Genomic DNA, 12,088 nt, shown 5'->3' on the forward strand with positions numbered 1-12,088 from the left:
GAAGAGGATTTCAGCAGCAGATGAGTTGAGGCAGCTGCTGAGTTGACTGAAGCAACCAATGTGAAAATAGTTGGTCTTTGAGACCATCTATAAGATGCAGCACAGCAACCCACCAAGGCCATTTGCTCTGAATTTCTACAGGAATCCTTTTCCCTATACTTACAAAGCAAATGCTGTCAGACCTGGGAATATTCTACATGTCGAAAGAATGCACTCCTACTGACTCCATGAACTCAGAGGGGGGATGGGGAGGAGACTGGATAGCTACTCTGAAGGCCAAGGTCATGGCCACAGATTTTTGAGGCTCAGCAAAGAGAAATTTGGAATGGACTCCTAATCAAGAAATACCCTTTTTCACATGCCACATCAGTTATCACAGAAAATTAAGGTGACAATATTTACTTTGAAAAAAAGTATCTCAAAACTTAATTTTCTTCGCTCATGTAAATTCAATGTTCACAGGGGGAACAAGATAACTCTCACTCAGTAGGGCCTTGGTCATGCAGTTCAAAGTAAGAACAAAGGAAAAGAACCAATAAATCAGAAACATTGGGCATGTGCCCAATGGAAAACAGAAGTGCCATGATGGAAACAGTTGAACCTTTACTGTGTGGTTGAAAATTTGCTTTTCACATTTAGCTTCCCACTGATGATTTGCAGTCATGGGACTGATCTGGGTGAAGCTAGAGCTGTATGAAATCAGAAATCATGCCTACGAGGTTTCATAGTGACCTTTCTTAGTGTTGAATATATACTGTCCATACAGACATAAATTGTGAAACTTACTCTCCAGCAAAATGGTGTCAGATTAATCCTTCATCAGTCATTCAGAAAATTTCCAGATATTGACAGCTATATTCCCCCCCAGACAATTAGGGGCAAAGCAAATACAAATCAATATAAGTTGCAATTGAACATATAGAATTTGAACTTACCTGAACAGAGTATGCCCTTGTGCCGAGCACATGAGAAGTCATCACATTCACAGAACGTCCCATAAATGCTTCCAAACTCGCTCTCATAGCAAACACACTGGTTACAGCTGCACTCCCCTCTGCCGCTGCAGATCGGCTTTCCCTCTGCTTCACGGCAGAATGTCTGGAATACATTACTTTGTTCTCCATCCTGGCATTCACAATTGGCTCCCAGAAAGCCCGGATCACACTTACAGATCCCACACTCATAGGTTCCATTACCACTGCACTTGGAGCTGTTGGCTTGCATCTCTGTTGTACAGTTACAGTTACAAACATAACCAACGGTTATACTCAGTGAATCCTTGAAGCCAACTGGCTTAATGGTAAAGCTATTTCTGATCTGGTTCTCTGGGCAGCTCCTAGCTTCCACAGTGACATCAAAAGACACCTGAGTAGAAAGAATATTACTAAAGGCAGCAATACTATACAAAGGTCAAAGGCACAGCAAAATCAAGATGTTTGCATATAATTATCTTCCTTACTTTTAAAACAATGTTCTTGGACAGTGCTTCATGAGAAGTACACAGCTTCAGCAAACAACAAAGCTGTGTGGTCCTCGAGTGATTGTGGCAGATTATTTACAAGAATTGACACACAATATTGCAATGTACCTCAAAAATATATCCTCTCAAAATAAAATTGTTTTGTTTAAAGAACAATGGGAGATTTTTCTGTCCGTATAGCTTTTTTTAAACTTAGAAAAGATTGACAGACAGTCAAAATGTTTCTCTTGTCCATCTCTGAGCCAACTAGATCCTGTTGAATACAAGTTTTGCTGAAGCCTCTGGATGGGGAGCTAAGCCATCCAAAAAGTTATGGCACTTTCCTTAAACATGCAGGTCAAAATCTGATGATGTTTTTAGGTCCTGACTGCAATTTTAACTTGAGCATAAGTAGGCAAGTCTCCCAAGAGTTCAACTTGCTGCAGTGGCTGAAGCTAACTAAAACAGCAATTGCCATTAGCACTGAAGCAGCTGCACTTCCAACATTATCTTTTACCATTTCACTGTACATTGTCCTAGCACTTCTGCCCTTGTATTATATTGACTGTTCTGTCTAATCCTTTATTCATTTTGCTAAAACACATTTACACATGCTCAATGAAGGGCAGGCAGCGTTAGTTTTTTTTGTAAATTATGGACTTTCGCAGCTTTTTGTAACATGCACTTTAACATTGTCACTGCTGTCTTTGCCCTATTTAATTTATTCTAAACTTGGGAAATTGAAAAGTGGCATTATTTTAATCTGAATTTTGTTCATTTGGATTGTAGCGAATCAAAGTACTATAGCACAAACACAGCCTTTAGCATCATTACACTAAATCCATTCTGACATTAATGCAGAATTTGCAACCAACCATGAAAGAATTTTGATTTGCTTTAATACAACAAGCCAAGGCTGCATGCTCCAGTTATTCAGTGCTTTCATTATTTTATTGAATAGCTGTAGGAGAGATTAAGAAAGGTCAGAGGTACTAATATTTACCATCTAAATTCGCGGGATGAACAAGCTTTGGTATTTATATTTCTGGTACTGTAGGCAGCCTTTGGTCAATCCCTCTGCATGTGCAAACTATCTCCACATTTCCACTCTAAATTCTTTGAGCATGTTGCCTCCCAGGTCCATGCTCAATCCGGTTTCTTTCCATGCCACAACACCAAAACAGTAAGAATCAAAGTTACAATCAAGTCGTGATTATGACTATGAAGCACTATCTCGTCTCTGCCTTCTCAACTCCCTCTGCAGTCTTGAATCATACATCCTCCACCAATAACTTTTCACCATTGTAGCATTCCTGCACCAAACAGGCTGTGCAAAACAAGTGTTCCCTTTAAGAATTGCAAATGTACAGCTATGTAGCCATTTTAAAGGGACTGTGCAATACACAGCAGAAATTAGAGGGAATATTGCTCCACTGTCTAGCTCAGTAGAATTGCTCTCATTTGGTTCTGCTGTTACATATCCAAATTTGTAGCCAGAACCAACCCAAACAACTGCCACTCTTCCCACCACTGCACGGCTAACTTATGCTGTCGCCTCTTTCTTGCTAACATGTGGCCCCTTAACAAGCCTCCTTAATGATCACACCCTCCCACCCCATTCACATGTGATCTGATGTCATCCACGGCTCCCTGCAATTTTCCCCCACCTCACCAGACTTCTCCAATCCCTTATATTTTGCTCCCTTACTTCTCCAATTTCACTGGTGTATTCCACTATCCACCCTCTTCCCCCAGTCTGTCCAGCCCTCACAATCTACTTTCCACCCTCCTTATTGTGGTGATTGTCCCTTTAACAACAATTAAACTGTTGCTGATTTTTCTCCATGTGGGGCTATTTGCATACCCCACCTACACTTGAGCAGTTAAGACAGTGTCAACCAGGGATCAAATCATTGCCCTTTTTGTTTTATCTGCAGATCAATGCCATTATTTTTACACTGAATTTAAATAGTAACAAAGATTTTTAAACTCAAATGGATCTTTGCTTTATCTTGCTTTTGGCTCTACTGTTTAGGATTATTTAGAAAAAACTCAGCAGGTCAAATAAATTTGCATTTTCAGCAAGCGAGTTAAAAGAAACCTCGAATAACTTCTTGTACGTTGACTTACAGGGTGCACCTACCACTTCTCAAGTTCTATGTTCTGAATCAACAAAAGGAAGCAGCACATAACTCATGCACTAAAAAGGAAACAAGAGTTGAGAAAGTAGCACTTTTTTTAGATTTATGAGGTGATCTTTAAGATCACTGAGCCTCACAAGCTGACTGAAAGTTATTTCAAACACCTTATTTCAGTACCTTGAGATGCATTTACACAGTCTGCTGAAGCAAACATAAGATTAGTCACATCATTAACAGTGAGAACTTAACATGAAGGTCACTTAAATGTGCAACTCTGAAACCACTCTTAAATTTTGCTGTTTACTCTGAATTATCTGTTTATCTGAATTGAAATTATGAAAAACACACATTATGAAAAATTATGAAAAATGTTCTTTTTACACTAAAACTGTTAATCTGATCTACTGGATAATTTAATTTTAATTTGAGGAAAAATGTTGAGTACAGGAGTTGCATTGGTCCGTTAGACAACACCCACTCCACTTTACAACACTAGCAAGCAGAGATGGCTGTAGGAGCTGCCCGTTGTTTGGAAAACATTTTATTTTGGAGGCATCACAATGTTGGCACCATCTATTCATATCAGACTTTAACAAAAAAGGTGTACTTAGTTAGAGGTTGTGTAAATTTACTATATAGATTTTAAAAGAGTGGCTTAAAAATAGAACAAAACATCTTATCCATCACACTGAATGATAATCAACCACTTACTGTGTCTCCAATTTTAAGGTCACCACATTTTCTAACTCCAGGGCGTGAAACTCCATCCTGACATGTGGCTGTCAAGGAAAGGTTGATATCTTCTGGCTGGTTCCCTACTGTTAATTCAACCTTAGATCGAATACTCTAGATTAAGACAAATATTAAACAAAATTGTTACATATTATAAATACAATTGTATCAGTTTATTCAACATGATGGCAACTGATTATCATGCAACAAAAACTTCCTTATATCAGTCTAACGTCTAAAATTAGGGCTGGCAATGTTTGACTTGCAGTTGTTTTTGGTGCAGGTGAACCAATGGTGGCCACAGAAGAAGTGCCAGTCCAGAGCCCATTTAAGTCAGAGACAAGGAGTTTCAACAAGGGAAGTGGGGTACTGGGTTCAGGAAGTCAGGAGAAGGGTTAAAGGGGATTGTTGATTGCCTTTTATGGGGGGAAGGGGAAAGCTCAGAGGGGCCCAAACAAAAGACCACACATCTAAAGCTGGTAGGCTTCCTGCATGGCCCAAGTGTGGTGCAGAGTGAAGCAACCAGTACTGTCAGTACAAAAAAAAGACAGCGACTATTCGTTTAACTCCCTTGAAGAAATTTAACGAGGAGCCAGGCAAGGGATCCAAGTCATTCGTCCTAATCCAGGTCCAGCTAAGCAAAGTGCTTAACTAAACAAGGAGACTTGGGAGTATATAGACAAAACTCAGTAATGGTGGTAGGGCATGCTGAGAAGGCAGTGAAAAAGGGCTTTGGATTTTAGAACCAGACATAGGACAGTATTTTCCCATCCTGATGCAGGCCCATGTGACAGACAGGCTTTAAAAATGATAGATGGCACGCCAATCCAGGATTCCCACTCCCATTCCTAATGCTGGCAATTTTCAGCAGCACAGGATAAGGGAATGGGTAGCAAGCTGCCATCCCAACATTGCTTTGTGGAAGTGGGCATTTCAGACCTTAACAATGGGTAATGCAATTCACAACAGCATGAGCTTTCATGGAAAATGGGTGAATTACGATTTGGAGGTTGGAACCATATGATAGGTAAGTACAAAAGATGTTGCCTGCATCACATGTAATTACAAAATGCTATAGCATTAGTTATGTATTTCTTTGCTAGAGTGGGCCATGATTAGGCCTTCATTTGAAAAGGTAAACAACCACTAAATAATTTGTTTGCCAGGATGTTATTTCAGTCAACTGGCAAACTGACATGAGAAGGAACAGCATTGTGAGAGTGGGAAGGTATTTGGATGCATCATATTTTATTCACTGGATAAAGTGCAAATCTGCAGTCTATAACATTCAAAGGCTAGCCCAGATTGAATTCAGAGCTGCCGGTGTTAAATGTCCCTATTGCTTTCATGTTCTCCTTTAAGCTCACCTCAGTCACTTATTTAGCTGTTCAAAGTTTTGACACATAGCTAAGCTTTTCATTAAATCTTTGAAGTTAGTCTCAGTCAGAGGCAGAGAGTGGGGGTCAATGGGTGCTATTTGGATTGGCGGATGGTGACTAGTGGAGTGCCTCAGGGGTCGGTGCTGGGGCCTCAGCTATTTACCATTTATATAGATGATCTGGAGGAGGGAACCGAGTGTAGGGTGTTGAAATTTGCTGATGACACCAAGATTGGTGGAAAGGCAAATTGTGCGGAGGATGTGGAGAGTCTACAGAAGGATCTAGATAGGCTGGGTGAATGGGCCAGGAAATGGCAAATGGAATTTAATGTTGGCAAGTGCGAGGTGGTCCACTTTGGTAGGAATAATGGTAGGAAGGATTATTACTTACGTGGAGAAAAACTGCAGCAGGCGACGGTGCAGAGGGACCTCGGGGTCCTTGCGCATGAGTCACAAAAACCCAGCTTGCAGGTGGTCAGGAAGGCAAATGGGATGCTGGCCTTCATAGCGAGGGGGATTGAATATAAAAGTAGGGAGGTCTTGCTGCGGCTGTATAGGGCATTGGTGAGGCCGCAGCTGGAGTACTGTGTGCAGTTTTGGGCGCCGTACTTACGCGGGGATATTTTGGCCTTGGAGGGAGTGCAGAGGAGGTTTACTAGGCTGATACCGGAGTTGAGGGGGTTGAGCTACGAGGAGAGGCTGAATAAACTAGGCTTGTACTCGTTAGAGTTTAGAAGAATGAAGGGAGATCTCATTGAGACGTATAAGATGATGAATGGGATGGATAGGATAGAGGTGGAGAGACTCTTCCCACTCAGAAAGGATAGTAGGACTAGGGGGCACAGCTTCAAGATAAAGGGGGGGGAGCGGTTTAGAACGGAGTTGAGGAGGAACTTCTTCACTCAAAGGGTGGTGAATCTCTGGAATTCTCTGCCCGTTGAAGTGGTGGAGGCTGCCTCGCTAAATATTTTTAAGACGCGGGTTGATGGGTTTTTGATAAGAGAGGGGATTAAGGGTTATGGGGAGAGGGCGGGAATGTGGAACTGAGCCACGACAGATCAGCCATGATCTTATTGAATGGCGGGGCAGGCTCGAAGGGCTAGATGGTCTACTCCTGCTCCTATTTCTTATGTTCTTATTTGTTTGGTTGTTTCAAAACATTCAACGGATGGTTGAGCTCCTGGCTGTGTTTAAAGTCTTTAATGGATTCTCCACAGGAGGTTTTGGTGATACAGTTGTTTTTGAATGTCTTTATGACTGAACTGTTGGTTGACTTATAATCCATCAATAGAGTCTGCTCGTCAAGGGTTATTGACAGCTATCCAGAGGAATATGAACTTGTTCATTTTGACAGACTTTTAGGTCAAGTAATGTTCATTTATCTTGGCAGATCTGTGGGCTTTCAAAGACTTCCAAATGTTTTTCAGCTGGCACAGACATAATAAGCCAAGTTACCTCTTTCTGCACTCCTACGCTTTCTATGATTCTTGTGTGTACTGTTTATTGTGAGCAGGTTGGGCAGAAAACATCCTTTTCAGATGCATCACAGCTTGAATGGCTCCTGCTCTGATTAAGACCACAAGAAACTACAAAGAATTGTGAATGTATCCCACTCCTTCATGCAAACCAGCCTCCTGTCCACTGACTCCATCTACATTTCTCATTACCTCCGAAAAGCAACTAGCACAATCAAGGGCCCCACGCACATTGGATGCATTCTCTTCCACCTTCTTCTGAGAGGAAAAAGATACAAAGGTATGAAGTTATGCCCCAATCGACTCAAGAACAGCTTCTTCCCTGCTGCCATCAGACTTTTCAAAGGACCCATCTTATGTTAAGTTGATCTTTCTCTACATCATAGCTATGACTGTAACTCTACATTCTGTAGCCTCTCCTTTCTTTCTCCTCAAGTACTCTATGAATGGTATGCTTTGTCTGTATGGCGTGCAAGAAACAATACTTCTACTGAATACTGATACATGTGACCTTAATAAATTAAATCAAATTGAAGAGGAGGGATATAGTATAGGTGAAAATAAATAGGGTAAAGGCAATTATGGATTTCAATTAACAGGGAATTGGATAAGCACCTTAAGGGAATGCTTCCGTAGGGCTATGTGGAAAAGGCAAGGAAGTGGGACTAATTCACTAGCTTTTTCAAAGAGCCAGCACAAGTAAGATGCAAACATTAATACCTGCAGCCACACTCCATCCTGTCTTGGAGCTGTATCATCATTCCTTCTCTGTCACTAGTTCAAAATTCTAGAATTCCTTTCCTAGTAGGACTGTGGGTGTCACTATACCCATCACCACTACCTCAAGGGCAATTAGAGATGCGCAACAAATGCTGGGCTAGCCTGCAATCTTTGCAACTCACTGAGACCAAGTAATTGGAATTTTATCTGGAGAAGTGTGAGGTAAATCATTTGGGTAAGTCTAATTAGGCAAAGGAATACACAATAAATGGTAGGAGACAGAGAAATGTAGAGCAATGGAGCAACTTTGCAGTCTATGTCCACAGATTTCCTTAAAAAAAAAGCAGGATAGGTAACTAAAATGGTGAAGGATGTTTTATATGTTACTTTCCTTTAATAATAACTATGGAGCAGGATAGGTTAAAACTGCATAAAACACTAGGTCACAGCTGGGGTGCTGCATACAGTTCTTGCCACTGCATTACAGGAAGGGTGTGATTAGACTAGAGAGAATACAGTGGGTTTTAGACGGATGTTGCCAGGACCAATGCTCCTTCCAAGATAAGTGTGTACAAGGAACGCCAAATGCAAAGCTATAGAAAAGTATACCAGATAATAGGACTTGGAAAGGTATCAGAGATGCTTCACACACCAAAGATATATCAGACTGTGACAAGTTACAAATTGTTTTCTGTGCAATGCCTGTTAGTAATGACTACCAGTTTTCTCCACATAAATAAAGTCTTTGCTTTGCCGAAAGTGGAGATTGTCAGGACGTAAGAATGGAAAGGTTTTATCTATTGTTCTTGTTTCCAACAATATGAATAGTATTACGTTTCATAAAAAACTTTAACATCTCAGTTATTGACATGGAAAATAGAGAATTTTAAGAAATGGTAGTTCTTGCTGACAGTTGAATCCTTTCACTTTTCACTGAATCAAGAGCTGGCTGACTGAACACCGCTCACTGAATAAAAAAACGCAAGTCCAAGTTCTATAAAAACAAATAGTAAGTTCAATCCAAAATTTCTGAATACATGAAACTCATTCAAAGACACTAATCCAAAGGTGATGCTTCAGCCCTAGCTTATTCGGGCAAGGTGACCATAAAAGTCTCACAAACCAAGAAAGTGGTGCTACGTTTCATTAGCGCAGAACAAAATACCACTGCGATTTCGAGACTACCAAAGTGCAAGAATATCTGCTTGGAAATGTGCTGATCATGCAGCTTTCCAAAACAGACTATTTCAGACTTGTAGCAAAAAATACGTACGCCTAAGCAATATCCAAATGGAAAAAAAATAGTGTTTACATTACAGGAACATATCAGTATAACAATATGCATGGATGAAGCATCATTTGATTTTGATAATAAATTCGAATCAACTTACGCTGTAAGCGTTGACAATCAGCTGAATGATATTGTTTGAATCCTTGTCAAGAATTTCTACAGTTGTCCCAGGGATCAGAGCAGTAAAGTTCTTCAGAAATAGAAACAGAAACATAATTCAACAAAAAAAACCAGAAACTGTGAACTATAAAGAAGGTAAACAAAAATACATACAATACCTTGTAAAGTATGTAATGGGACTGAGTAACAGCAAATATCAAATTAATGTTGTTCTCTGTCAACTTTTCTCCAAGTAGTGCCAATGATGGGTAATCCTGAAGCCAAAATAAGAAAACAAAAATCAAAACACTTGTTCCACCTCTAGCCAGTACATTGCCCCACAGTCCCAAACAGCATTGAATATGGTTATTCACAAGCAGCTGATACAATATTACAGGCTTACTCAGAGCTGTTCTTTTTCCCAGGAGAAGCTCATTTTACAAAAATTCTAGATAATCAAAGGAAACCATTTACAACTGTATTTCACGTTATATCACAAGTGTAAGTTTTACATCAGTTTTAATTAACTTCTACTCCTTCCCTGTGAATAAAGCAGCCACTTCCCATTTCCTTGACTGCAGGCTGACACTCAGTTCTGTTCACCTGTCCTGTGCTACTTTCTTTCTGTCTTCTTTTGCATGCAGCTGTGCATTCTCAGGTTTATCAGTCTTGCATCTGTTTGGCTTTCCCTGCTCTTTATTTCAATTTCCTTTCAAAGAACTCTCCAAAAACAAACAACAAGGCCTATAAATGATACCGAGCTTCCCATCCCAATGAACATGAACAAAATTCCACTGACATCTCATCATCAACCAGTCCATTTTGTGCAATATGGGACATCATAAAAAAAACCTGTTTGTAGGATCACAGGATCTAAAATTAAAATAAAAAGTAGAATGAGCAAATCCACATGTAAAGTGGTGATGTATTTTAGAAAGTGAAGGTTTTGTGACACAGTCAAGATAATTCATTTCCATGTCTCATTCATGGCTTGCAAGTCATCATGCCATATGTTGAATGGCAGAAGAATTCTTCATGCATTCTGAATGTACCAATGATATACTTTTTAAAAAATGGCAATATGAAATAATTCCTAGAGGTAGCAGATTACCAGGAGCTGGAGACATTTTAATACAAACCTACACAGTACAAACAGAAGTACACATCATATAATACTGAATATGGAATGATAAAATACATCAAGGAAGGTTTTGTAAATTGCTGCAACATATTAAACATAATTAATTCATAAGTGGAACAAATGTTGTGCAACCAAAAATACCTCCTTGGAACTTCACATGTTTTCATCGTTAGTTTGGCATTTTGTTTTAAAAGGAAACACATTGGGTTGAATTTTAATCAATGTTAACTCAAACACAACCACATGCATTATATGTGTTAGGATATTCACTTGGTAACTTACATACAATTTTACTGACTATTAACCCAACATAATTTTAGTATGCTGATCAGGAAATAATGCAGAAAGGTTAACCAGACGATTTCTACAACAATCATAGATCAGCAGAAAATGGTCACAAATATAAAGGTCAGGCAAAGTTTACAGGGCCTAAACAGGTCAATTCCTGGCTCTGCAAACCCAACCCTGGAGAAAGTGCCCCATAAGTTCAGATTTACATTCCGTCAGGGTAGGTGAAAATGGGACTCATTCCTGTCGCCCCAGGAAGAGTTCAGACATGCTAGGTGCAAAGACAAGCTGAGCAAAAGGTTAGCCTCAGTGCTCCATCATTTTGTTGTTATGAAAAAAGGAATAAAACAAAACACAACCCTACGGTCCTTACTCCTACAGACTTCCCATGCCCCATCCATGCCGACCCATGTCCCTCTATCCACCTCCTAAGGTTCTTCACATACTCCATGCCAACTTATGCCACTTTAGCCATCTCCCACCATGTCCCCCATATGCTCCTTGCCAGCCTATGCTCCCTATTCAACACCTTAATCCTTTATAACCCTGAGGCTAATTTAGTGCCAATTCATGCCAATCCATGTCCCTCAGCCATCACACCAATTCACCCAGTACCCACATGGGCAGACCTCAGGACCCATGCTGAGATTAAATAATGTTCTGAAATGGCAGTTGAGATAATTCATCTGCACGTCTCTCACTCATGGCTTGTAGGTCCTCATGCCACAAGATCACTTGTTAAATGGCAGAACAACCTCACCTAATGTATTTTATAATTCCATGAGTCAGTATTATCTGATGTGTACTTCTGTTCATCCTGTATAGGTTTGTATTAAAATATCTCCAGCTCCTGATAAACTATCAGATACATCTAGGAATTATTTCATATTGCCATTTTTGTGAAATATATCATGGGTATGTTCAGAATGCATGAAGAATTGTTTTGCCATATAACAAGTGAGCATGTGGCATGAGGACATACAAGCCATGATTGAGACATGCAGATGAATTATCTCAATTACAGCTGTCAATGAATTTATTCTTTGATCAATGTTCTCATTGATTGTTATGATGGCCATGGGGGGAATTGTCAGTAGATCTTCCTGTGGGTCTCATCAAATATGAGCTCCCCTATTTGGCGAGTGGAGACCCAATCAATAGGGAAGGAGCAGAGAGGAGGTTAAAACCAGCCGGTTCCACTCAGGCCAGCAGTCAAAAGACTTTGGGGCTGACCAGTACACTACAGCTGCTGATTGGCACTTTTGAGCACTTTGCACGTAAAGGGTAATGGTAACAGAAGACTGGCCTTGGTAAAATTGATAAAAATACATTCACTCATTTAACTTCCTTTGTGTGAAAACGAT

At 40.1% G+C, this 12,088-nt stretch overlaps 1 protein-coding gene across 1 annotated transcript in view; it reads right to left on the reverse strand.

Moving 5' to 3' along the window:
* The window catches only part of itgb5 (integrin, beta 5), a 122,316-nt gene that overhangs the window by 67,300 nt on the left and 42,928 nt on the right, over positions 1 to 12,088 (reverse strand). The window contains exons 7-10 of the mRNA XM_080199234.1: positions 9,475 to 9,570; positions 9,297 to 9,386; positions 4,312 to 4,446; positions 936 to 1,365 (exon numbers count right to left, since the gene is read on the reverse strand). Coding sequence (XP_080055360.1) covers positions 936 to 1,365; positions 4,312 to 4,446; positions 9,297 to 9,386; positions 9,475 to 9,570 — 751 coding nt within the window. The remainder of the gene's footprint in view (positions 1 to 935; positions 1,366 to 4,311; positions 4,447 to 9,296; positions 9,387 to 9,474; positions 9,571 to 12,088) is intronic.

This window comes from Carcharhinus amblyrhynchos, chromosome 11, assembly GCF_965287045.1.
Source record: "Carcharhinus amblyrhynchos chromosome 11, sCarAmb.v2.hapA, whole genome shotgun sequence".
In the NCBI taxonomy this organism is placed as follows: domain Eukaryota; kingdom Metazoa; phylum Chordata; class Chondrichthyes; order Carcharhiniformes; family Carcharhinidae; genus Carcharhinus; species Carcharhinus amblyrhynchos.